Source organism: Bemisia tabaci, chromosome 6 (genome assembly GCF_918797505.1).
Source record: "Bemisia tabaci chromosome 6, PGI_BMITA_v3".
NCBI classification, from domain to species: domain Eukaryota; kingdom Metazoa; phylum Arthropoda; class Insecta; order Hemiptera; family Aleyrodidae; genus Bemisia; species Bemisia tabaci.
In genome coordinates this window covers 1761414-1789088 of record NC_092798.1, presented here as the reverse complement: position 1 = coordinate 1789088, position 27675 = coordinate 1761414, and the positions used below count along the sequence as shown (strand labels likewise).

The following is a 27675-nucleotide window of genomic DNA, read 5'->3' as shown; positions in this document are numbered from 1 at the left end:
AAAAAACGACGCCGTCTCCCCTCAAATTGGTGTTTTTTGGTGAATTTTGGATGAAAAATTGCCATTTCAGGCCGATATTTCACTCGTAATTCCTAATACAAAGTAACCTAAATTAATGCACTTATGGGAATGGTAAATAAAACTACTGGCCAAAACTTACAAAGGGAGTTGAGCGATAGTTCTTGCCGACGGATAAAAAAATTCAATTTACCTGAAACAGAGAAGAAATCATTTGGATTAGAGTTTATTTTACCCATAGAAATCAGATACGAACATCGTAAGTTGGGGGCAGCAAAAATGAGAAAAACGTCTACATTTTATAAACTTATGCTGATATTAACGTGACAATATTGTCAACAAGAGAGAAACAGTTCTGACTCAACGGAAAATTTCATTTTTGACGCGCCAGGCAATTTTTGAGAAGGGTATAGATCAATTAAAAAAATCCCGATGTCGAATCGATCGACATGAATCGATTGAAAATCAACAATGTGAACAGATCGACAGCGACTCAATCGGCACCTATTTGACGATAAATACGATCGATTCATGGATTTGGCAATCAAATCGCGTCGATCGATGCATGTTCTTGTTGTTCGACCGATTAATGTATTGTTTTTCGATCGATTCATGTAAATCGAATCCACATCCTCCAAGTTCCGACCCAAATCGTGAATCAGCGTGACGAAAATCCCACTTCCAAAAATAGTCCCGAAAGGAATGGGTTATGAATAAGCCCCCTTCTGATACGAAATTAATGGTGTCTCGACAAGACGGTGATAGTACAACCGGCTTCCCTTATCAAATCAGACTCGCCGAGGACCAGACCTCACCGGCGCCAGCGAATCTGAGACGTCGGAGACGATTTTAAATCGATGCTATTAGCGAATTTGAGAATCGATAAAAAGGGTGCCGATCTTAGCTCCCTCCTCAGTTCCGACCACCGAGATCCCATCATGAAGTTCTTAAAGGTTAGTGTCGATTCACGCAAGTGGTTGTGCTTCTTAAAAGCAACAGTTTTACTTCTCTTTAGATTCTTTTTCTTAATTCTCTAAAACTAAGCCTGTTGGTGTTCATTTTGTGCGATGAAAATTTATTAACAAGATCAAAAAGTGAATATTTTGTGATACGTATGATCGATGAAATTTTTGCTGAAAAGTGTCAAGGAAGTATAATCCTTTGTTTCTTGCGTGGGGATTGTATACATATGTAGTTTACATTAATTAAGACTTTCTAAGCTCGCAATTCCACACTTTCGATTCTAGTTTTGGAAGATTTTCGCACTCTCTCCCAAAAAACGCTTAAGCCCTGCATTGACTATCAAATTCCGAACCAATTCCGATCAAAGTAGACATGCTGATGACTGGTGGTCACCATCTACCATGAAATTTTGACGGGCCGCACTTTTTTGTTCAAAGTAAGATCAGAACGGTGTGCCACCATTCATCATTTCCTGCCACTGGAAACATTTCTGCCAAGTTTTCATTTTAAAATGAAGCAAATTAATGAGTTTAAGACTGATGACTCCCGACACTTTGATGCCACTTTGATCGGAATTGGTTCGGGAATTTGATCGTCTATCGAGGCCTTAAAACCCGTTGAAATCTCCAAAGCAAGGAAAATACAGTCACTGAATGTTCTTGGATTGTATCGCAAGCGAAGAAAAGCTGTGGCGGTTTGTAAGCAAGAGGACGGGGGAACCGCCTCATGCTGAACCGCAGCGTTGAGCCATTTTTCAAAAAAATAAAATAAATAATAATTGGCAGAAATAATTCTCACCGAATTTGAACCAATTACTGGAATTGTCATTGATTTAAATTGCGTAAAAAATAAATTTAAAAAAACTAGAATAAGACGCGATTTAGGTTTACGACAATTTTCCATGCATAACTTAAAATAAAGATAAAAAGTATGAATATAAATGCGTCCCAATCCAAGAAAAATGAATTAAACAAAATGGGAGCGGTGATATTAAAACACTGGTACAGCTTGTTTTCCTAGTTTTGAGTTCAATATTAAAAGTAAGCATTTAGAGTCAAATAAGAGCATTACGCATAGTCTTCCTACATACGATACTATAAAATAAAGAGGTGATTAAGTATTCAAAACATTTTCTGATATTGTCAATAATTTTTCTTCTAGGGTTTTTTGCTGTTCTCAGCTATCCTGCTGGGTGCTGTCTCCTGTGATGACAGGTAAGAAAAATGTTAAAAACTAGTCTCCCTTAAATCCTTTTTTCCCCAGTAATTTTAAACGCTGTCAATTTAAAGAGTGCCTTTGCTCCATTAGCAGTGCCTCATTTTGACGTATTAATGGTAAAAGGGACTGTGTGGAAGTGGAAAGATGGGGTGTGCTCGTGGTGAGCTGGGTAAGAAACAATGCAAAAGGGGATATAGTTCCTTTTGAGAAATGAAAGATCAGTATTTTACATTAAATCAAAAGAAACTGAGCGCTAATTCGTGACCCGTGGGCAAGTGACAAGAGCCTTATGGACAGGGCTCATGAGTTAAAGCCGAGCAAGAACGACAATAGAGACGACTTCGTTGCAGCTGACGTCACTGGCGCTTTAAAATCCCCATTCATTCTTATGAGCTTCATCTAACGAGCACACCCCATCTTCCCAAATGCACATAGTTCCATTTAGCATAAATACGTTATTTTGCAACCCTTTAAGAGCTCAATGTTCTCTTTCAAGGCAGTATTGAGTGCAATTTTGACAGACATGAAAAAAGTAATGATAGATCAAATTAAGGTTGACAGATTCGGTCTTCTGGCAAAACTCAAGACTTAAAGTTTTCTTCTAAGGAACCATACATGGCTAATTGTTGTAAGTCTAATTTCAACTCCATCCAAACGGAAATAAAACAGAAAAATTCGCAAAATAAAATAATCGTACGGCTGCTACTACTTCCATCCCTGTTTCACTTTCTTTTCTCATAGTTGTTAACAATTTTTTAGCTTGAAGAAAGTTCAAATTTTTCTTTAAAATATCTGAAATTTCCTCATGTCGATAACCGAACTCGTTAACTATAAAGTAACGTATTCCGTCATCTTGTTCCAGCACGAATCCAGACGAGTCCGCCATCATCGCCGACCCGATGGACCCTCAAATCCCTACTCCGATGGGGATTGACCCTCGGGCCGGTATCCCTGCGGAAATGGACCCTCAGGCTGCTCCTCCAACGGGACTGGGCCTGCAGGCCAGCCTACACCAGGGAATGAATCCTCAGGCTGCTCCCTCGGTGGGAATGGCTCCCCAAACCGCTCCTTCTCAACCCTCTTTTCATGGGAAAGTGGACCCGCAAGCAGCTTCTTCTGTGGGAATGAACCCACAAGCCACTCCTTCTGTGGGAATAAACCCGCAAGCCGCTCCTTCTGTGGGAATGAACCCGCAGGCCACTTACCTAATGGGAATGGATCTTCAGTCCCGTTTCCCCATGGGAATAGACCCTCAATGGGGAATGATCCCTCAAGCTGCTCCCTCAGTGGGAATAGTTCCGCAAGCTACGCCCCACGTAGAAACGATCCCTGAAGCCGTCCCTTCCGCAGGAATGATGTCTTCGCCCACTTTCCAGAGAATGGACCCGCAAGTCGCTCCCTCTGGGAGTATGAACCCGCAAGCCGCTCCTCCTGTGGGAACGGGCCCTCCAGCCGCTCCTTCCGTGGAAACGGACCCAGAGGCCGCAGACCCTGTCATCAAACCGGAGGCAGCCCCAGAAGAGGCGCCCTCTGACGTCATCCCGAAACCGGAGGGCGCCGTGAGCCCGGACGAGGCGCCCTCCAAGCCCCTGACGGCCCTCCTCTACTTCAAGCCCGTGCTCGTCATCCCGGGGGCGTCTTCGGCGGCCCAGCGCCCCTCCCCCTCGCGCTGCCGTCCCCACGACCGCCGCGGCCCCGTCAACAAGAAGACCTTCTTTGGAGGCTCCGGATGGGGCTCCGGTCATGGCTCCGGGTGGGGCGGCGGCTACGGCGTCGACCCTTACTACGGCTACGAGCCCTTCGATAACTACGACTCCTTCTACGCCTTCGGACCGCCCTCCTACCCGGAGCCGGAGTACCCTGAGCCCTACCCCTTCGAGCCGTACCACCGCCCTGGTTACGGATACCCTTACTGATCTCCAGATGGAAAACTCTTTTGGTGTGAATTTCAAGTTGAACTCGTGAAATAAAACAATTGGATATTTTTAAAAACCTTCTTTTGCTTTGTATCTCTATTCGTATAATGAGCCGTACATTTCATCATTAAAGAATTGGTATGATCTCCTTATCTTCATCTCAAATTCTTAAACAAAGAATCTTTCGATCGATCTACCAAAGAATTTGCGCGGCACGAATACAACCAAATGATTAGGCGGGTTGTACTGATGTTGATGGATCATTGCACTATGAAAATGCATTATACGTCTTATGATGCAAGGGGGAAAAATTGAGAAAATATATTTCTTTTCAGAAAGTATTTCTTCGGACACAGAGTGTTTTGGCTCGTACATGGTATCAGTTATGGACGAGCTTTCGTTCAAAATCAAATTTCAAGATTTGATTTACACGAAGAGACCAATAAATCGATGATAGAGTCTCACGAGCGATTGATTTTCCAAAGACCACCAAATATGTACTTAGGGTTCAATAAACAGAGTCGCACCGACAGACCTATGCAGGGTCATGTAGAGTCAATTCAAACATGCATACATTTTACATTATTATCTCCGATTAATCAAAAATTAGTAAATATTTGGTGAGCATAGGTTGACGAAAGCTTGCTCCGAACTTTAAAATCGATGGTCAATTAGAAAAGAGAGTATGGAAAGATAAAACCAAAAAAAAAAAAAAAAGAAACAAAAAAAAAACTTATTTTAAAATCTCTTCGACTTTAGTTGCTCAAATGAGAATTTTTCAAGTTTTCCATTTTGGGGAAAAATTGATCTTTCAATGTACCCATGATGTGTGCAATACAAATATTTTCTTACCCTACCCGCTTCCGTGACAGAACTTCCCATTTGAAGCTCATTTTTGCGGCAGCGGTATTACTGCATACTTAGTAACTGGACGCCGGCCACATAAACCGTGCGCCGTACACTAGGTAGGTTGCCTCTTCTGAATTGGCAGAGCAGAGGCGAGGTGTGAATGATCAATCAAATATGCAGTTTGAGTCAATTTCGTTACAATTAATCACCACACATAAGCGTCCTTCCTTTTTCTTCCCTCCGTTCCTTCAAATTTTCTATCTTCCCTTTATCTTCCGTTCTTCTTTTCCCACTGGATCCGCCTATGACCGTTCTCTCGTGTTCGTTACGTTTTTTTTTTTTTTTTTTTTTTTTTTTTTTTTTTTTTTGTCTAGGAAACTACGCTTATACTACCGTGCTAAGGAAGAACGCCGTATGTACATTCACGAGTTGCCAAATTTCCCATGATGAAACATGTATATTTGACGACATTCATGCATATTTTCCCTTGAAACTTTCAGACACTTTAGATTAAATTGCGTACAAAATTGTCTGAAAATGATGGGGAAAAACAAACACAATTTTCCCAGTAAATTCTGTTTTTATCGAAGATAACTTGGCAACGTCTGAAGGTTCATACGGCGTTCTTCCTTAGCGCGGCAGTATAGTGGAGTTGTTACTTATTTCTGTGCGTGGTTTTTTGCTGGACACACTGCAGGGGCGTTATCATGAATGCCTGGAATTGCGCGTTGATAAGCTAGTGCATTTTTGGGGGGCCGCGGCCGGTTCGGTTTCCCGGTTATCGGTGGCCGACGGCGACAGCCGACCAATCACTAATCAGCCGCGTTCCCATTCCGAAATGGACCGGATCCCGATCGGCTCCAGACGAGAATCGCTGAGTGCTCGAGATCGCGCGCGCCTGCCCCAACCCCAGCCCCGGCCCCAGCCCCCTCTCTCCCGAGGATTTGGATTTTCACACCCCTGGACGCACCGCACCCCGCCTCGAGAATGATATATTTAACAGTAAGTGTTATTTTAATTTCCAGTAGTAGATATGTGCATGTCGAAGGCAAAAAGTCAAATCAGGCATTTTGTCAAATGCCTCCTACGCAAACAGTCAAAATAAATACTCATACTTTGATTAAAAGTTTGATTTTTTACCCTAATTTTAGACAAAATAATTCGTTGCTCTTGTAACAAAGAATTCTCTGTAAAAATATGCAGTATACAATGGTATTTTAAACGATTTTAAGATCCTGAATGCACATTTCTCATGAAATTTTCAGCACGTCATAAAACAGAGAATTTTTAAAATTTTAAAATTTAAATGTACTAAAGATATACAAAAAGGAAGGACTAAGGAGATTTTGCGGATTTGCAGAGTTATTCTTCCCAAAATATTGAAAAACCGTGATCTCCTCACCATAAACTTACAGAATTCCGTAAACAATGCAATTTGACTGCCGGCCAAGGCATCCCTGGTAAAAATTGGCAGTAGAATCTGTGTTCCAAAATACCGTAGACCTACGGCCGGCTGTAAGATTTCCAATAGCTTCTACAGCCGACTACACAATCTCTTATAGCCTTTTATGGCCGATGACGATTAAGGAACAGCCAGGCAATAAAGTGTATGCTAAACGTCACTAGCTACAGATGCTAGGACTTAGTGACTTTTTGGACTACTGCTCTCTTTTTGGGCTGTAGTGTCTTGATTTATTTTGCGAGGAAAGCTCCGTACTTTTGATGGATGCTTGCCATTACTAATATATTAGAGCGCCTTCAGTTTCGTATGATACTGTGCAATACCTCTGGTGTGAAATAGTTGCCTCAAGCGCCGTGGTACGCTGCGGTGCGGCAGGTGGGCAGCCAGCGCGGAGCGCGCATTGGCGCCTACAAACCTAACAGGGATACTTCACGCGTTGCGCAACGCGTGAAATATCCCTGTTAGGTTTGTAGGCACCAGTGCGTCGCCGCTCCGCTTATTGTTAGCCTCTAATATTTAATCTGGCGGAGTCAGCGTTATTCAACTCATGATTTTGAAATGTTTGCACATCCTGTATGGATTATTCTCGTCTTAATGGATGAAAAAAAATATGTATGAAAGGAAAATATAATGTGTGTTTTGTTAATATTAAGATGGTTCCGTATCAAACTTAATGATTTCCAAAGCATACGAATTTCTACACAATTTCTTATAGCCTTTTATAATCGATGGCAAAAAAGCATCTGCAGCCAGGCGATAAAGTGTAAAGCCCGGCTATAGGAACTATGGCCCGGCTACATAATTTTTTATCGCTTCGTATAGCCCGGCCGTATGATTTTCTCCGCATTCTACAGCCAGCTATATGTATGATTTTCTGTAGCCTTCTTCAGCCGGCTATAAGAATTCCTATGGTATTTTGAAACGCAGCTCTTATCGCCAATTTTTACCAGAGATTTGATAAAATGCCTGAGTTGACTAATTGTCTTCGACATAAATATGTCGTTCAGGAATTGATTTTTTAAACTGCCCGTTCTGTAAATACTTTTTCAAAAATTTGGTATTTTCCCAAAATCAGATGTTTGTCTAATAGGTCTATGTGGTTAATGTTTAGTAGTAGATATGTAAATATGTCGTTCAGAAATTGATTACCGAACTGCCCGTTCTATAAATGCTTTTTTACATGAGATTTTGAAGGGAAAACATTTGGCATTTTTACAAAATTAGGCCTTTTTTAGTAGTACATTGAACAAACTAAAAGAGAAATAAATACGGAGACGGTAGGGATTTTTGTTATTAAAAAAGAAGAAATCCGATTGAGCCGCCATTCCGATTTTCACTAGAGACAGTTGAAATTCGTAGGATGAAGGAGGAGATTGGGAGGATATGGGCGTTAACGAGCCTTTATACATATAACAAAAGAGTTAGAATGAGAAAGATACGGGAGAATATACTAGACTTTGAGCTTAGCGGAGCGCGTGAAATTAAAATTTTTAAAAGGAAGTGTATTTAAGGGAGGGTCTTGGAGAAAAAGGATGGGCGAAGGAAGAAAACGTTTTCGGCTCTCATGAATGCGAGGAGTTTCAATAAAATTCAGCGGGACTCCTCGAGACTTGACGTGACGAGACGCAGGGCGAACTGACGTGTCGAAAAGTGACGTGAAGTGCCCACCAAACGCTTTGAACATCTGCTCTCCAAGACGCCAACGGACGGACGGGCTCCCTTTAAGCTCTCCGAAAGCTCTCGGGAAACTTTCAACTTTCCCGGGTCCGGCGTTCAAAATTACGAAAGTTCTCCGTCTTTGAAGTAGTATACACAATGAGACGCCGAAGCTGATGGACTAGAGAGTAAGTTCGTTAGCCGACAAGCGCGAGTAAATTGTTTTGACAGGTCTTTCCCGGGGAAAATGGACGTTAAGTCGGTTAAGTACTCGCAAATTGTTGGTAAAACCGAGTGAATTGCGTTAATGCTCTCTTCTCTTTGCAGGCGATCGCGGTTATCTTAACTTCGGTTCTGGCGGACACGCGCTATGGGTGAGTTCCAATCAAATTTAAAAATCCACGGCCGAAGTGCGAAACCACTTATCTCCGTTGCGGTGTTTCAAAACGTTTATTCGTATTTCATTCATTGAAGAAAAAACAACCCAACTTTATTGCTTGAAATTTATACGGAATATTCTTCTAAGCGAGAAGGAGAATGAAGAAAAATTTCAAAAAATTACGATGACTCGTATTCCAAAGAAAAATTAAGTATGAAAGGAAGTCTGCAATATCGCAAATCACCGGTGAAACTACAGAAATGCGAATAACGGTTTGTGGCGCTGCAGGCTTCCGTTCGTACTCTATTTTCTACAAGGAAAACTACTAAACGTCTTTTTCTTTGAAAAGTTCTAGTGAGGTTTTTTCTGTACATGAGGAATATCGACGGTGAAACTACCAAACCACGTATCTCGTTTGCGGTGTTTAAAAATCTACGCTCGCATTTTATTTTTTTGAAGTAGACCAAATCAATATCATTCCTTGAAATTTTCACAGAATTTTCTCCGCACAAAGAGGAAAAATCACAGAAATTTTCAAGACTGGACGTTAAGTAGTTTTTCATTTAAAAAATAAAGTATGACAGGAAGTCTGCGACGTCGCAAACCGAGATACGTGGTTTGGTAGTTTCACCGTAGATATTCTGTGAAAACAAGCCATGATGTTGGTTTGGTCTGCATTGAAAGAATAAAATGGGATCGGAAATTTCGAAACACCGCAACCGAGATACGCATTTTTGCAGTTCCGCCGTCGAAATGGAGACACGTAGTTTCACCCTTTGGTCATCGATATTAGTTTTTCCTATAAGTGAGCGCTAAGTCGAGTGTTTGATACTTTATGGAGGCAATCATGTGTGAGTCTGAGGCAAACTATGAGGTGAAAAAATGAGTTGCTTCTGATGCAAAAAGATGCTAATTCAAGATGAGAACATCGCGAAAAAGTCTAAAATTAACTCTTTGAAATTCCGATTTTGCGATGGAAGCAAAATTAGAAGTCCCCGTTTTCTCTGTTGTGACTCTATATGCATTGGTTGGTGAAAAAATCATAAAATGGATTGCATGTTGCAGAAAGGAACCAGGAGCATTACAGTATTGCTAAGATTGTGCAGCTCTTTTTGTCTTGGAAGGAATACCTTATTATCCCTAAACAGTTTCTATTTAACTCGCTGAAAACTGTAAATTTAGGACGAAAATTACCATGTAAATGTCACATTATTTCAGGATATAAATCGTTATAGTGCAATGGGTGAAGTTGCACAATCTTAGCAACCTTGCAATGCTCCTCGTTCCTATTTGCAAAATGCAATCCAAATATCGATGACATTTTCCGATATTCGAATTCTTTCAAAAGTCATTCAAGGTGGATACGTTCTACGGAAACACCCCGTATTCGAGATTGCCTTTTCCGATTGCAGGCGATTCTGGCCGGAGGAGCCGACGACCCAAGGCGAAGACGAGATATCGACGGACGCGATGGACATGAGCGGGAACTCGACGCAAACCGCCCCCGAGGACCAAGCCACTACAGTGATAGACGACCTCCTCAACCTCCTCGACAAGGCGGAGCAAGGCGCCGGCGGCATGGACGTGGCTCCCGAGGACCCGGCCGCCTCCACGAGCAGCACCACCGCCTCCACCACATCCACGACCTCCACCACGACCGCCATGACGACCTCCACGTCCACGTCCACGACGACGACGACAACGACGACGTCGACGGCCCGGCCGACGCCGGCGCGGACCCCGGCTACGACGACGGTGGCGGCGGCGGCGCCGTGGTACAGCGTCGGGGCCGAGGGGGCGTCCACGGTCGGCGTCGGCGGGGCCCGCCGGACGGCCTACCACCTCGTCCCCAACGGCGCCAACCCCGGGCGCCGCCCCCCCGTCCACCCCAACGCCCTCACGGTGAGAGAACACATCGCAATGCTCTACCGACAAATCACGGGGAAAAGCGGGAAAGGTCAGTCTTCCCCATGGTGTCCAGAATTTCAACAGGATTCAACGCAGAAAACCAGAAGCATTTCTAGAGAGAATTGGACTGCATTTTCCAATTTGGACCTATAAATTCTGGCTCTTCTGGAAAAAAAACTTATGTGCATAGGGAAACTAATGGCACATGCGTTGTTTTTTAAACCAGGCTAGAATCTATAGGTTCAAATTGCAGAATGCAGTCCAATTATTTTCATTGGAAAATGTAATGGTTTTTAAGAGAGTGTGGATTACATCATGCTCGAACAACCCTTTGCAAACCTTTCGAGCAAGGTTGCCAAAATTGTTTTATACGCGACAAGTATATTTCACATTAAAATATTGAGGGGGGGGGGGTTCTTTTCAGCACGACTTGATAACTATGCTCTTGCGGAAAATTATACAAAGAGCAAATGATGAGCACGAAATTATTCAAGTTTAAGTGAAGCAGCGTGGAATTACGAATGCTTTACACTCTCTGAATTAGGTTTATAATGAAGTAGCTGGACAAAATTTCTACTAAAAATTGGAATTTCTAAACTTCATTTTGAGACACACGCGACTCCTGACTTTTTATAACTTTCAGACATACAATGTGGAATGGAGAATTTGCGCACAATTTTTTCATTGCTTTATCTACGAGTGCTCAAAGAGATGATTTCGGAATATTTTTCATAATTTTTTCCCGACACAGGAAATACAGAAAAAGTAGATTTTAAAAGGAGAAAATGCAACACACAATGACGTCATCCGGCGGCATTTCCCATTTAAACACATGTATTTTAGCTCATTGGATCATTTTGTCATATCTCCTCCAATTATTGTTCAATTTATGCACCAAGGGAAAGTTTTACAAATTTCCAACATCTGCACATGGGTCGGTTGCGCTGGTCACAGAATCGCGTTTTGATGCCTGATTCTTGTAGATTACCTAAAAATAATAAGATCTGTCCAAAAGGCAACTTTTTACGTTCAATATTGACCGAGATATCGCCCTTTGGAAAGTCGGGTTTTTGACGTCATCCAGTGACGGACTTGGTTTCTTTCACCTTGCTCTCATCTCTTTGTCAGTGTAACGCACATTTGCAGCAGTTACTTAACGTGAAACTCGGATGAAAGAAAGGTGGAAGAGACCAAGGGTGTCACTACCGCGGTAGATGACGTCAAAAACCCGACTTTTTAAAGACCGATATCTCTGTTAATATTGAACGTGAAATGTTGCCGTTTAGACAGATCTTATTAGTTTTAGCTAATCTACAAGAATGAAGCATTAAAACACGATTCTGCGACCAGCACAACTGACTCATTGATTATTCGTCCGTTATTATCAAGAGTGTCTCAGTGGCTTCACACGATAAAAGCCTAGCATTGAGGACCTGGTCTTGGTTTTTTGCAGACGAGTCGAGCGCACCCTAGCGGAGGGCGGGTGAACCAGGTGCCGAACCTCATCCCGAGCCAATGGACGGTGAAGAACCGGACGGCCTACGACCTGCAGACCACGCTCCGCTCCCAGGGGAAGCGAATTCCGCTCCTCAAGGACCGGGACCTTGAGCGGGCGGCCACGGCTCGGGCCGCGCAGTGGCCAGGGCGTGGAGCCCCACCACCACCCACCCGCACCACCCAGCACACCCCCGCCCCCGCCCCCAGCGTTTCCGCCAGGATATACTACAACGACCTCGAGTACAGGCTCTGAAATCCTCCCAATTTGTACAAAGTGTAAAAATATCAACACCAAATAGAGAACAGCTGATGTAAAGGTGGGCTATACAACAATGGAGATGTTGCATGTGTGAAGAATTTGCGATTTGACTTTTGATTCTTATGTAAAAGTTCGCGAGAAACACAATGATGCCATTGGTTTTCCCTGAAATCGTCTCCCAAGCTCAAAAAAAGCTCTCAAAGTGAGGCCAAAATGAAGGGGATATCCCACCCTACCCTGAGAGTCCACCTCTACATCAAAACAATCTCTCCATGCAAAGATAGGGAGCAAATACATTGACAGGGCTCCCACTTCATTTGGGGACTCCAAAACTGAAAACACGGCAACCCTGCTAATGTATTTGCTCCCAATCTTTGCATGGAGAGTTTGTTTTGATGTAGAGGTGGACTCTCAGGGTAGGGTGGGATATCCCCTCCATTTTGGCCTCACTTTGAGAGCTTTTTTTGAGCTTGGGAGACGATTTCAGAGACAACCAGTGGCACCATCGTGTTTCTCGCAAACTTTTACATAAGAATCAACAGTCAAATCGCAAATCCCTCACACATGCAACATCTCCATTCTCGGTGGTTCCTGAGAATTTCAAATAATTGGATTGAATTTTGTAAAAAGGAACCAAGGGCATTCTAATGTTGCTAGGATTGTGCAAGTTACATGCTTTGCAATAAAATTACTGAGATCATGCAAAAAATTAAATTTACCAATGTCATTTTCGTCGTGATTTTTCAGTTCATTGGAAGTAAAGATGAAACTTGATTAGATGATAAATTTAAAGTTGCAAGGTAAAAATGGTTGCACAATCTTAGCGACGTTGGAAATGCTCGTGGTCCCCTTTTGCGAAATGCAATCCAATTCAAAAGCGGGTGAAATTATAACTATAGACCATTTAGACTACATTTTCCAATTAGGGGCTACTATTTTGACTCACCCATAAGAAACACATATCTGAATGGGGAAAGTAGGACACACAAGTTGTTTCTCCAGTGAGACAAAAATAGCAGTTCCTCATTGCAAAATTCAATCCAATCGAGGTTATTATGAGACGTTATCGATGCCTTCTGATTTTTCTCACGGTACGAGAGTCTTTTTCTAACTTATTTCTCTGTGATTTACCGAATGTAACTTTATTGTGAATGTAAAATATTCATCCCTGATACTTCCGTCTTTTTCCCTGACTTTTTAAAATGCCCTGCCATATCCCGGTTTTCCCGGTATCCCCTTACTGTGGCAACCCTGGAATAATCGATTATCGATAATCCCCAATCATTTGAAACTATGGTAAAGATTCGATTATTGAGGGATTCGCCACGAACACCCTGTTCATCGATCCTTTTCCATAGGTTCAAACGGCAGATGCATCGATACATCGCAAAACACGCCACGCCACTGACCGGCGCATGAATGCATCTCGGCCAAGGCGTCTACATTTCCGCAGGAGGATTTCCACCTCGGATGCTGATATCACAGGTGATATCACCGTTAACGTTAATGCGTCACTACGCAATCGCGGTAACGGAATGCACAGCGTTGTCGGATCTCCCTCGAAACCCCCGGCTCCAGCTGAGGAACCACCACCTCATTCCACCGGATCGGCAACGGTCCTTTTAATCATAGCGCTAATATCTCGCTCGCTCGGCTTTTGTTTCGGTTCCGCGCAAAATTGCCAGATTGTGCGATCAAAAGCAAATATTAACATGAGTTTAAATCTGAAATTTCAGCACTATCTGGCAAATATGGTTCCGCGCGTCGCGCGTCGGGCGCAAAATTTGATCGCGGCGTTTGCGACAAAGCTCAGAAAATTCCTTTGTTCCGCGGCCTCCATTGTTACGGTTCACGCGGACTTTGAGAGACCCCCCTCCCCCCCCACGACCCCTCCCGGGCGGTCGGCTGTGCTTTCCTGGTATGCGCGCTGCGCTAATAATCGCTCATGTGTGAGTTAAAGCTCGTAAGCTCGTAACGTGTGAACGAGCCGTGCGTAGCGTGAACATGAAAGCTCCGGGGAACGATACGGAAACGAACGGGAACGCGGCCGCGCTGAGGAGAAACGCCGTATGAGCCACCAGGAGTTGCCAAATTTCGTTCGAGAAACGTTGCATTTTTAGGAACAATTTTGATTATCCGTCTTTAGATTTTGCGGAGGATTTCGTTCGGAATTCGTTCTAAAAAGTCTGAAAATCTCAAGGAAAAATATTCATAACTGTCTTCAAAAACAAATGTTTTCTTCGCGGAAATTTGGCAACATTCGAATAATCATAAGGCGTTTTTCCTTCACACGGCGGAACCGTGTTTGTGGGGGGGGGGGGGGGGGGTGGAACTTTCAGTCCCGGCCCCGGCTGCGCTACGAATTTCCCACGACTTCCGCTTCATGCGGGGTTTGACAAAAAACAAATGGGTCAGTTGCGCTGGTCACAGAATCATGTGTTGATGCTTGATTCTTTTGAATTAGATAAAACTAATAAAATTAGGAAAAACAACAACTTCCTTGGTGCAATATTAACCGAGATATCGCGCTATGAAATATTAGGTTTATGATGTCATCCATTACGGAAGTGACAACCTTGGTTTCTTCCACCTTGCTTTCGTCAGTCAACGAGACTCACGCTTGTAATCCGTTGCCTAAAATCCGAAAATGGAAAAGACCCTGTTGTTGCAAAAACCTTGCATTCAGCAGGGGAAGAATTTTTGCGTTGCATGAGTCGGGAATCCATCAGAAGAGTAGATTTCCGTTCTTAAAGAAGTAAGAAGGGTGGTTATAATGCGAAATAGTCGGGAAGAGATTGAATTTGAGACGAAAAGTCTCTTTATTCTTCCCAATTTCAGAATGACTCTTTCTCATGTACCTTACTTTTTTTCTGGAACGGATAGTTTAGGGGAAGATGTTCCCTGAAATATTCGTCAATTTCCCTGACACTTCCAGGTTTTCCCTGACTTTTTAAAATTCCCTGACAATTCCTGGGTTTCCCGTTATTCCCTGATATTTCCAGGTTTTCCCTGACGTTTTAAAATTCCCTGACAATTCCCGGTTTTTCCGTTATTCCCTGACTGTATGGCAACCCTGAACAAGGCAACAAGTGGCTAGGCTACGGCTGGATCGAACCCCGAGGAAGAATACAGGGACAGAACCCCCGATACAACACTCTAACGAACAACTAGTTGCTCACCACTCTTTGACTACGTCTAAGGGCGGTGGCGGCTCCACCGAAAAAAGGGAGGAAAATAAGCGGAAAACATGGAGAAAATGTGAAACGAGTAAAGTGACATTCTAAGGCTTTGAGTGGCTCACTTCAAACACGAGAGCCTCTCTTGTCGCTACTTCTCCCGGCTAGATTGCGCCCGACGACATACGTGCCGCCTCACATTGCCGCACACAGAGCGGCACGCCTTGTTGCTTCGTATCGAATTGAAGGCGCTTGAACGGAGTGAAAAACGCCGCGCCGACCACGACGACACACAATGGATTGAGTCAATGGAAGAGGTCGGACAAAACTGGGAAACGTCCAACGCTCAAAACTCCGTTTATACAAAACTTAGAGGTTCTAAAAGAGATTTCATTGGTTTCCTCGTGAAGTTTTCTTCAATAAGCACCCCTTAAAGTTTAAAAAGTGACGAAATGAACTTAAAAATTTGCGGTTTCAGTCAAAAATTTTATGTCCGACCTCTTTAATTGATTCGATCTCCTGTGCGTCGACGGGATAGGTGTTCCGCTGTGCTGAGTAAAAACGCCCACTAACCATTCGAATGTTGCCACATTTCCTCCCGAAAATATTAATTTTATAAGAAAGTTTTCAATGCTTTTCCTTGAAAATTTCAGACTTTTCGGGTCGAATAATGAACGAAATCCTGCGAAAAATCGGAAGAGAAAAATTCCAAAATTTCCCCGAAAATTCGTGATTTGTCGAATGAAATTTGGTGACACTCAATAACGCATTGAAAAATGGCACACGGAGTTGCTTGGTGAGGAGGAGGGAGCGGGGGCTAAAATACCGTGCTAGGGAAAAACGCCGTATGGGCTTTTAGACGGTGCCAAATTTGCCGTGAATTTTTTCCGTATTTTCTCTGATAACCGTTTATTTCCCACGAGTTATTCTCGCTTTCAGATCATTTAGGTTTCAAATCGTCCGACTTATCCAGACCTGTTGACATGCGTAGTAACCAAATTTCTCTGCTTTAACCTTGATTTTCTCATAGCTTGTCAGCACGTTTTAATTTATTTAAAACTCACTCTTTCTCCTCACAATCCACACAGAGTAACTCTCTAGACTTTCTTATATTCTCTTAAATTAAGAAAAGTACAAATAAAAGCATTCCTCGGTAAAAAGTCATTTCTGCAAACGTGGGCTTATCAATATTTTTATAGAAGTTCCCAGGCGCTTCCTATGCTTCGGCAGAGGCGTGGCGTGCAGCTTTGCGATATATCGATAAATCTGTCATTCAGGATCGATCAACAGCGTGTTTGCAGCGAACAGCTGAATAATCGATTCTTTACCACGGATTAAAATGGGGAAATATCGATAATCGATCACTTACGCCACGCCACTGGCTTCCGGATCGGTCATCAAAATCCGGCACTTTTTCCGGATCCGTCGACACCCTGTATTAACTGCATTTCCCTGCTTTTTCTTTGATTTTTCCAAAACTTCATACGCGGGAGCGAAAGGAGTCCGGGGACCTCCTCCACAAAATTTCTGAATTTTTGAAGCATCCGACATGCAGTTTGAGTCAATTTCTTCATCTATCACTGGAAAAAAAACACATCGGATCTAGAGTCCGGACTCTTAAAAACATCGACAAGAAAAAATATTCTTGATTCAATCGGATTTTAGCTTAAATCAAGAACTAAGCATCTTAATTTGAGCGGGTTTCCTTTTAATTTAAGCAAAAATCTGATTGAATCAATCTTTTTTCTTGGCAATGTTTTCAAGAGTCTGGACTCTAGATCCAATGTGTTTTTTTTTCCCAGTGATAATTACCGAATGTAAGCGCTTTTCCCTCTTTTTTCCTCCGTTCTCTTCTTCTCTTTTTCTTCGTCCTTATTTTCGGCGAACCGGGAGGGGAGAAGGCGTACGCCACCCACATCCCTCCTTGATTTGCCTAGGAGGCAGAACTTGTCACCCCGTTTTAATCTGTTTAAAAGTAACCCTCTCCTTTGGAATCCGCACAGCGAAACGAGACTCAAGGTACAATCTTTAGTGAGAAATCTTCCCCTCGGCGAAAGGTTCTTTGGAGAAGGACACCGGAATCCTGGGCGAGGGTTTAATCTGATTTGTTTCTCGGGGCGCGACACGCGGGCCGGGCGCCGGGCGCTTTTATGGGCCGCGTGAAAGGAGTCGTTAGAATCCCGCGGGGGTCGCGAGTCGCGTCGGCTCAACAGGTGATAATGGACGCGTTTTTTATTGCGGATTAAAGGTCCCTTCTCGGGAGTCCTTTCTCATCCCGGCCGGGCGTCTTTTGTGCTCCGCGGAGAGGGCGCACGGATCCACAAGAAAAAACCGCCCGCCCTCCAAGTTTCCAACGCAATCAACCTAAAACTGCGATAAAAACTCCACCCCCCTTCGCCCCCCCCCCCCCACTTTGGCTGTCGCCAACTTTTGAAACGGCCGCCCGAACCCGCGAGCGGCTCTTCCGTGCTCAGGAAAAACACCGTATGAACATGTTCATGTTGCCAAATTTACTCTCAGAGAATATTGATTTTTTAGGAAACCAATGCGGATCTGTCTTCGAAATTTTCAGATGTTTTCGATATAATTGTGAACGAAATTGTCTGATAAGTTGGAGGAAAAATATCTAGAATTTCCTCAGTAAATTCGTTTTTTATTGAAGGAAACATGTCGGTATCTGAAGGCTCATGCAGCGTTATTCCTTGGTGCGACAGTGGTGTTTTCGCCGCACGATGAAACGAATGGGACGGGCGTACTTTTAACCTAATTCTCAGAATAAATAAAAGGGGCTCCGGGGCTACGTGATGCCGGAATTTATTGCGATGAGTACCGTCGCAACACCAAGTTTGGGGTGTCTACATTCTGCGGGAAAAAACATTACTTTGTTTTTCCAATTAACATTGGAACTGGTTGAAACAGAGCGGAACCAAGTCTATGGCCCGTGTGGCCAAAGGCATAAGAAATCAAGCATTTGTCCAAAAATTTGCAAGGACCTTTCAACGTTTTTTTCGTACTTTTTTCACGGACGCAGTTTTCAGACAGGGTCGCCACAGAATTTTAATTCCCCGACTAAATTCCTAAAGTCCCTAAATTCCCCGACATTTTCCTGACTCATTTTGATGAAATCCCCTGACAATTGAACAAATGTCAGAGTGTTGAAAAGACATAGTTAGGAACGGTTTTCAGACAAAATTTGTTGTTCAAAACGTCAAACCCAGCTGAGAAAGAAAATAAAGGTGACATGACGATTTTTCCCTGATATTTTCGTCTTTTTTGCTGACATTTCCAGGTTTTCCCTGACTTTTCAAAATTCTCTGACATTTCCCGGTTTTCCCTGACTGTGCCAACCCTGTTCAGAATCTCCTTTGTTTCTCCACTTAGAATCATCAACCGGTAAAACTCCCGAAAATTCTTCTTTCATCTTCGAATTTTTTGGAGACACATTTTCCTTTTGATTTTTAGTAGGTTACATACTTAGTCATACTTACTGTCATACTTTAGTTTCAAATTTAAGTGAAAATTAGTGAAAGAAATCACTTGAGTTCTTTTTTTTCCTTACAAACACAGGTAAGGACAAAAACCATGGATCTCCCCATTTTGGAGTTGTCCGTTCTTCGTTGAATCTCTGCACTGGAAGATGAAAACGCGTGATACAACTATTTCAACTTCCAAGTGGCTCAAATTACATAACTGGCGAAGCTGAAGGAGAAATCTGGGTTTTCTTTGATCCTCATTTATTATATAATCGACTCCTTACGAGTGAAAGTTTCTCCGGGAATTCCTCTTTGAGCGCAGCTTTCAGCAGCAGATCAAAGTAGTGAGGACCACCATTTCTTGAAAAGAAGAAGTCCTTTCGTTGAAGACGGTTTGCAGAACTCCACATCAAGAAATAAGAAAGGAGAAATATACTCGTAATGACTAAAAATCAAGGCAAAATCAAAGTTCTCCTTCAATTTCACAGGTTATGCAATCAGAGCTACTCAGAAGTTCGAATAGTTGTATTACGACTTTTGATCTTGAAGTGCAGAAATTCAACGATTTCAGTTTACTCTATACGGCCAGCTATTGGTCAACCATGTTTGAGGCATTATCGTACAACGACGCTGTTTTCAATTAGTAAAAAAATGAGTTAATTAGCTCACGACTTATTTTTTGCGATTAACGTTAAAATCCAATATTTCGACTCGACTCGAGAAAAAAAAACTCCTTTTGTAAGTTTGCCTCCGTGGACGAAGCCCTTAAAACTTTTGAACTTTGACTACACTAGAACAAAACGTTATACGAGTAAAAACTTCGGCTTGAAAAACTGACCAGGGTGTCTACAGGTTTTTGAAAACCAATTTCAGGACTTTTTCGGGACCTTTTCAGAACTTTTTCAGGACCCTCGGAGTACTTTTGCCAAGTCAGGGTCTACACTTACTGCTAATTTAAATGGAAATGGAGTTCATCTTTATGAAAATTGCCGATGACTAAAAGAACCCATGATATGTATTTATAATCGGGGACATTTTTTCTACGTAACAAGTACACTTTGACTCGCGAAAACCGTGAATTATTAAATTTTTCGGGAACTCGAGTTAAATTTCCGGACTTATTCGTGACTTCAGGACCGGTCAAGCAAATTCTAGACTTTTTCAGGATTGTTGGGACCTGTAGACACCCTGCTGACTCTTTCGGCATTTTCCCTGACATTTTCAGGATTTCCCTGACTTCTTAAAATTCCCTGGGATTTCCCGGTTTTCCCTGACCGTGGCAACCCTGTTCCGAACTGACGGATTAAATTTTGAAAACACTGCGCGAGTGTTTTCTGTTATTTTCCGGGGCCGGAGCACAGTGAGTCATTGGAGCAACGACCCGACTTCATCTGGTGCCTCTTGAATTTTGGAGATCACGTTCGCGATGGCGTTGCACGCGGGCAATGTTTACGTTATTTCCTCGGCTCCTATTTCCCGGCGTCAACGATGGTCGCGCTTCGCCTTCGCCGTCCGCTCAATCGACTCCGTTTGTTTCGCTGCCCATTTTCCCTCCGGTATCGGCTCTCGATCGCCCGTCGTCCGACACCGAATAAACACGTTTATGATCCGAGAATCCTCGGGTCCAATCGCCACCGCAGCTCCTGTACCTACGCGGAAACAACTCCCTGTTTTTATTTTTATTTCTTATTTTCACACCGTATGCTCATTCGCGTACTGTTTTGTTCACCGCCCGTCAATTCGTCGTTCCCCTGACGAAAAAACGAAACTCAATTTCAATGTTGCCAAATTTCCCCTCATAAATTGCATATTGACCGGGAGAATCTTGAGCATGCATAACTAAAACGTCACTGCTTTTTCCTTGGATTTCTGAGACTCGTGCTATGGAAAAACGCCATGTGAGCCTTCAGGCGTTGCCGAATTTTCTTCGAAAAACACAAGTATTCGAGCAATTTGTGTAATTAATTTTTCTCCCACTTTTCCGGAGAATTTCATTCACAATGGACCACTAGACAAGGTACGAATTTAAGCGATCTGATACATGATTCTTAACCAGAATTTCACGTAGAAAACGATTCACACAACGAAAATTACGGAAACCAACTCCTAACGGAGATATTAACGTTTTTATTTTACATTGGTTACGAGGAATTTGAATTGCCCGCTCACAAGAAACTCAAAGCTCTACGTGAGTCAAATCGCGCACTACAACGATTTCAGCAAGCTTCTCAATCGAGCAATGTTCATTTCCCATCATGTGTTGTTCAAACTATTAGCAATTTGCTATAACTGAGCCAAAGCGTCAAGATTGAGGTTGCCAGATTTTTATATCGCAGAGACTGTCATGATAACGTTTAGCGCGCGATGTGAATCACGTAGAGCATTGAGTTTTCATGAGCGGGTGGTCTGAATTCACGCATTAAGAAACATTAAATATCTTCGTAAGGAGTTAATTTCGGTAATTTTCGTTTTGTGCATCGTGTTTTACGTAAAATTTTGGTTAAGAAACATGTATCAGAATGCTGAAATTCGTACCTTATCTAGTGGTCCATTTAATCTTGAGAATCTGAAAATTTCAAGGAAAATAGTCGTGAATTTCTTCAAAAATAAATGATTCATAGAGGAAAATTTGACAACATCCGGGTGTCCATACGTCGTTTTTCCTCAGCACGACAGCACTGCCGCATGAACATTCGAATGTTGCCAAATGCCCTCCAAAAATATTTATTTTTGAGAAGAGTGGCGGATATTTTTCCTTGGCATTTTCAGATTCGATATCTTCGCGGATAAATTCTCCAAAAAGTTGTCAGAAAAATATTCCCAGATTTCCCCGAAAATTAATATTATGTCAAAGGAAATTTGACAACGTCTGCAAGTGCATACGGCGTTGTTCTATAGCACGACAGGACATACCTTGCATTATTCCGGCCGAGCGCGAGGACGATAATTCAATATCAAGGCGCTAATGATGGACTATCGATGATTCTCCATTTGAAGCAATGCTGAAGAATCAATTAGTAAGGTGCTCGTTGCGAACACCTTGTTTATCGATCCTTTTCCATTCGTTTAAACGGCAGATGACTCGATGTATCGCAAATGGCGCTGGACGATCCATGCGATTTCGCAAGGCGGACCCGGGATCTTGGGCCGGGGCCCGGAGGACGTGGACTCACGTGGGCCCGGCGACGGCGGCTGTGGGCCCGCGGGCCCCGGGGCTGTCGGCTTGGCGGCCCTTTATTTTCAGTTTGTTAACCCGGCGCGGATAATAGGAGCCGTCGTGTGACCAATCGCCCGGGAGCCGCGTAAGAGATGCCACTCGCTTCTCCTCCGTTACGGAGAGGGGTCGTAAGTGCGTTTCTGCATGAGCCGCGGCCAGCACGTTCTCTTACGTGTCTTGAGGCTCATCATGAAATGCACTTTTGGCTCTTTTCGGGATGACCCGCGACCGGGACGCAGGACGCGACACTTGCTCCGCGATTCCTGTCCAGCGGTTCATATCGAAAATATGAGCAAATTGGTGGTCCAGGCATTGAGTTATGTTGCAACCTTAGGATAGAGTTGAGTTCCTTCGTCCGAAACACGAAGATATGTCCAGCCACTAAGGCATTAGGCACGCGCTGAAGTAACAAAATTGCTAAAAATTTATGACATAAAAAGTTGATAAAATTTGCCTTTGTGCTGACGAACAATCGTCAACAATTGAAAAAAGTTCCGATTCGTAATAGAGAGGATTTTTAAAAGCTTCGAAACATAAGTTCGTGAACTTTAAAGGACGTTAAAACAATTATGAAGACCTAAAAGGTGCTTTGAATTTTCTTTTCTATGCCTTAATTTTGCTATATGTGCTATGAGAAGCATCAAATGTGTGACTTATACCGACGAGGCTATCTGACTCGTTCAAAGTCCCCATACGAAAAAATTATCAATTTTATGAACAACGGAATACCCGGATGATATGGACTACATTTTGCAATTTGGAACTATAAATTATAGCCCGGTTTAAAAACAACGTATGTGCCATTAGTTTCCCTAGGCGCATGAGTGTTTTTCCAGAAGAGCCAGAATTTATAGTTCCGAATTGCAAAATGCGGTTCATATAAAATTCAAAGATTTCCAAGTAAGTGCATTCGGATAATTTCTCAGAATGCGAGGCTATTTAACGACTTGGTGCCAGTGACGTGGCGTGCTTTGCGATATATCGATTGTTATGCCATTTAAACCTATGGAAAAGGATCGATAAAAAGGGCGTTCACAACAAACACATTGAAAGTCGATTCTTTACCATAACTTCAAATGGGGGAAAAATCGCAAATCGACCATTCACGGCTCGCACTGTTTGATGCGGTATCATGAACTCTGCGCCGTCGTGCCGTGGCCACAGGGAATTGAAAATATAATTTCCTTGATTCAGCCACGTGAAGAAAGTATGAGAGCACATATCCTGACTTTTGAGACGATTCGCAATGGAAAATAATACTCGTGAGAATGAAACGGCATGTGGACACCCTGCTTAGGGGTTGGGGCGGCGAGCACTTTCTTTGTTCCTTCCGCCCCCATGGAGAAAGTTAGCTTGAACGAATTCCGAGAGAGGGAGTCAGCGCACGAGAGATCGCGAGAGCGCCGCGAGGTTATGCAACCCCCGATTCGTGGCCCCGCCGGAAATGGGTCACCGTCTTAATCGGATTTCGACCCTCGCGCATTCAATTCGTCGCCCCGCTAACATAACGGCTTATCTCCATTCCCGCTTGCGCCCTGGGAAGCACCGAGTTGGATAGAAGATAGGGCTCATCCAAAAAACCGAGCGCGTTTTTGCGTCTCGAGAGCGACGAATTCCGAGGGCAAATAACGCGAGCAAATCGATGCGCGCGATAATCTCCAGAAAAACACCTCTCGAAAAGCGAAAAGCGGGTCTCGGCCTATTTCGAGCTCGCGGTTAATCGGATTACGTCACTAAGCACCAATCAGATTCGGAATGAATGAGTGTGGATGAGTGATGCCGAATGACAAATGCAAACATGTGGGAAATGTAATTGTACCATCTTGGGTGGAGAACGATGATTTGAACCCCCCATGTGGCATCATACTGTCAGACGTGGAAAACACGACAACATTCTTCAGATGAAAATTTCGGAGTGGTGCATGCATGAAGGTTCAGTGGCGTGGCATGCAACATACCGACTGCTCTGCCATTTAAACCTATGGAAAAGGATCGATCGGCCAGCGGGCCGGTGGTTGCAATTGGTAGACCAAGCGATAGACAAAGAAGACAAAAGGGATATGAAGGGCTCCTATTGGTGGAAACAGGTAGTTGCAATGGACACATGACGTAGGAAATAGACTAGGTAACGGCAACCCACGAGGGACCTTATGAGTCCATTATTTTCTCCCTTAGTCTACAGGAACCAGCCATTTAAACCAATGAGATCGCTCCATACTCTGTATATCCTCTTCGTCTGGCTCTTTGTCCATCAATTTCAACAATCAGCCCGCAGGGCTGATTATTAAAACTGATGGACAAAGCGATAGACTGATGGGACATAGGGAGTATATAGCGATCCTATTAGTTGAAATGGGTGGTTCCTGTAGACTAAGGGAGAAAATGATGGACTAAATGGATTGCATTTTGCAAAAAGGAACCACTAGCATTGCAATGATGCTAAGATTGTGCAACTTCATCCTTTGCAATAAAATTGCGGAAATAGTGAAAAATTATGAAATTTAGATGGTAATTTTTGTCTTAAATTCACAGTTTTTAGCGAGTAAAATGGAAAATATTAATGGATAATTGGGTTTTTCCTCCAAGACAAAAGAAGTTGCACAATCTTACCAACATTGCAATGCTAGTGGTTCCTTTTTGCAAAATGCAATCCAAATACAAGGTCTCTCGTGGGTTGCCGATACCTAGTCTATTTCCTACGTCCTTTGTCCATTACAATCTCCGCTTCCACCAATAGGATCCCTCCATATCCCTTTTGTATTCTTTGTCTATCAATTTTAATAATGAACCCTGCTCTGATAATCCCATGGAGTGCCCGATACGAGGATTTTGAACCTCCATCGGTGGCTGGCTAAAAATAGTACAAATAGCTCGGGAACCCGGTGAAAATGGACAGCCCGGAGGAGCCCAAGGCCGCGGCGCGGCGGCGGTTCATGCTAGGCTGCTCGGACTGCTGGCTGGGTGTCGGAGGCGACGCGACGGTGCGTCATCGGTGATTGGTCGGTGCCGGCGGGTTGCGGGGCTGGGATTGGCCGGGCGCGGGCGTGACGTCACGCGACGCACTTCGGCGTGTCGGCGACATCTGGAGTGTGACGGCCGTCGCCCGTCCTGCACTCGGGAGGAACGGACGCCTCGGATCGGAACGAGGATGTATGAATCCCGTCCATTTCGAAAGAGAACGAGTCCACCTATGATGAGCCTCCGAGTCCGGGAAAATACATGCGGACTAGGGATCTGCCGAAAAGTGACTTGTTCCCTTTTGAAAGCGACGGACTCGTGCATTACGGAGAGAGCGCCGCCGGCCCGACAAGTTTCAGTGACTCGCTTGACCGACGTCCAAGTCCTGTCGGTGGATCGAAGGACGGGGGAGAGGGGGGGGGGGGGGGGGCTGTGCGCACCTCTAGGGGGGAAAAGTTTGCAGATACCAGGATTGCCACCGAATGTAGGAAATGAAATTGCCGGACATTACCCTGTTTTCCCTGACAAATTTTGGTGAAATTCACTGACAATTGAAGGTAAGCCAGATGGTAAAAAAGACGTAATTAGAAATAGTTTTCAGACAATATTTGTTGTTCAAAAAATCAAACACGGTGTCTAGTTTTTTTTTTTTTTTTTTTTTTTTCATTTTTTCATTTTAGGAAATCCTGATTTTTCCTGATTTTTGACAGCTAAATCCTGATTTCATAATTTTTCCAAACCCTGATCAAATCCTAATTTTTTGCGGAGAAAAATTAAAATTTCTGCACAAGCGTATGCAAGAGCATAATAAATCAGATCTGACAACCGACTTTTCTCAAATCCTGATTTTACGACCGATTTTTCCTCACATCCTGATGAAATCGGGATTAAATCCTGATTGACCTCAAATCCTGATAGAATCGGAAAAATCTGGAAAATCCTGATGTTAGACACCCTGTCAAACCCAATCTAGGAAGCAAGGTAACCTAACAATTTTTTCCTGGCATTTCCAGGTTTTCCCTGACTTTTTATAATTCCCTAACATTTCCCGGTATTCCCTATGACTATGGCAACCCTGACTAATGCGACCTCCACGGCTCCACAGGAACAGGAAAATCACTGCAGTATTCCAACTGGACTTCATTTTGCAATTAGAAACTACAATATCTTACTTATTTCTAAGAGTACTAATCTGCACAGTGCACATCAATGGCTACCGAACGATACCGCCTGACGATTTTGCAGAACGAAGCGAAAACTTCGCCATTTTTGTAACTTTAAGGTTAGATTTGCAATTTTTTCATACGATAAAGCGTGATTGTAGCGCTCCCCTACAGAATTGGAGAAAAACTTAAACCATCGGTTTGCGTATTATATACTGTAGAATGCGGCAAAGTTGCCGACTCATTTGTGCCAAAATTGTCAGTTATTAGGTGGTATTGCTCGTTAGCCCTCAATATGGAAACTAATGACACATACGCTGTTTTTAAAGTTAGCTGAAAACAGTCGGCTGCAAAATCTTGAAGCAGTGATCCCGTAATAAAACACTATATTAATATGCTCTTGTCGGAGAGCTATGGTAGCTGGGTCATGCTTATGTACTGATACGTGTGCGCAAAAATGATTAGAGATTCCATCTAAAAAAAATTGTGAATGGTTCCCCTTAAAAATTAAACGTGTCAGCTCTTTAACTTTCACCTAATGTTGGAAATTTTGGACCTCATCGTCAGTCTATATGGAGGCAGATTTTTCAGGAAATCAGTTTTTGTCCAGTTGGGTAGGAAAATCAGATTTTCCTGAAATTAAATTGAAGCTGTGGGTTTTAAGAATAAACACGTTTGTAAAGCGAAACGATCTAAAATCTCGAGATTCGATTCTTAGGGAGCTGAGAGATCAACGGATTCAACAGAAGATGAGTGTCTTGGGTTTTGGGTTCGACCGATTCAATTATTTTTGACACGACACGTGTGCGAAGTCAATTCTATTTCTTTGCGATCGGTTCCCACTTTCCACGTCATCTTTGTTGAGATCTTGACGATTGTTGTGCGATGATCGTTCGACGGAGATTGGCGCTCACCGCACCGGTTCCTGATGATCACAGATCAACCAGGATCAACCATTTACAATTAAGAACTGCAATTTCCGGCTCAGTTTAGAAAGAGCGCATGTGTCATTGGTTTTCCTATCCACATACGTGTTTTTACAGATGATCTAGAAATTGTTGGTCTTAATTGCAAGATGTATAGTCTGACTGAGCCTGTTCAAATCTGCGCAATTCCTCTTCTCTTCCTGTTTGTCAGGCCATCTATTCCCGAGCACATAAAATCTAAGATATCATAAAAGGGTTGCCACAGAATTTGGAAAATTAAATTCCCTGACAATTTGACAGATTGTTAAAAAGACATATGTAGTTAGAAACAGTTTTCAGGCAAAATTTGTTGTTCGAAACGTCAAACCTACTTGAGAATGCAAGCGAAGGTGACCTGACGATTTTTCCCTGACATTTCCAGGTTTTCCCGGACTTTTCAAAATTCCCTGACATTTCCCGTTTTCCCAGTATTCTCTGACTGTGGCAACCCTGTAAATGACTGCGCGGAGGGGCGCAACGGGAGGGGAGGCAGAACTTTGGCAACACGGCGAAGGAGACGAGGCGTATAAGCATGCATTTGTGTGAAAGACACTGAAAAACAAATAAAACGGAGACGATTTCTAAAGCGTTTTGCTTG

General features: G+C 43.2%; 3 protein-coding genes across 5 annotated transcripts in view; 2 read left to right on the top strand and 1 right to left on the bottom strand.

The window, feature by feature from the left end:
- Mhcl (Myosin heavy chain-like) overlaps positions 1-27675 on the bottom strand; it is a 276806-nt gene that overhangs the window by 231984 nt on the left and 17147 nt on the right. The gene's annotated exons all lie outside the window — the stretch shown is intronic.
- On the top strand, positions 857-4191 carry LOC109033866 (uncharacterized). Its single transcript, XM_019046696.2, has 3 exons — positions 857-971; positions 2143-2195; positions 3062-4191. The coding sequence occupies exons 1-3, from the start codon at positions 876-878 to the stop codon at positions 4113-4115; spliced, it is 1203 nt and encodes a 400-aa protein (XP_018902241.2). The 5' UTR covers positions 857-875; the 3' UTR covers positions 4116-4191.
- LOC109033868 (uncharacterized) lies at positions 5828-27668 on the top strand. 3 transcript variants are annotated; one of them, XR_002009084.2, is made up of 5 exons: positions 5835-5966; positions 8410-8456; positions 9874-10363; positions 11823-12183; positions 27460-27668. XR_002009084.2 is itself a non-coding variant. In XM_019046698.2 (4 exons), the coding sequence occupies exons 1-4, from the start codon at positions 5952-5954 to the stop codon at positions 11840-11842; spliced, it is 627 nt and encodes a 208-aa protein (XP_018902243.2). In that variant the 5' UTR covers positions 5828-5951; the 3' UTR covers positions 11843-11977. The 3 variants fall into 3 exon arrangements, 2 of the variants coding, with proteins under 2 accessions (XP_018902243.2, XP_018902242.2); XM_019046698.2 differs by lacking the exon at positions 27460-27668 and having other exon boundaries at positions 5828-5966; positions 9874-10418; positions 11823-11977; XM_019046697.2 differs by lacking the exon at positions 27460-27668 and having other exon boundaries at positions 5836-5966; positions 11823-12335.

Bases quoted from the DNA above. Each gene is read 5' to 3' on its own strand.
- LOC109033866 (XM_019046696.2), top strand. From the start codon at position 876: ATGCTATTAGCGAATTTGAGAATCGATAAAAAGGGTGCCGATCTTAGC. The intron at 972-2,142 runs GTTAGTGTCGAT...TTTTTCTTCTAG, and splicing joins CCATCATGAAGTTCTTAAAG to GGTTTTTTGCTGTTCTCAGC. The intron at 2,196-3,061 runs GTAAGAAAAATG...ATCTTGTTCCAG, and splicing joins GCTGTCTCCTGTGATGACAG to CACGAATCCAGACGAGTCCG.
- LOC109033868 (XM_019046697.2), top strand. The intron at 8,457-9,873 runs GTGAGTTCCAAT...TTCCGATTGCAG, and splicing joins CTGGCGGACACGCGCTATGG to GCGATTCTGGCCGGAGGAGC. The intron at 10,364-11,822 runs GTGAGAGAACAC...GGTTTTTTGCAG, and splicing joins TCCACCCCAACGCCCTCACG to ACGAGTCGAGCGCACCCTAG.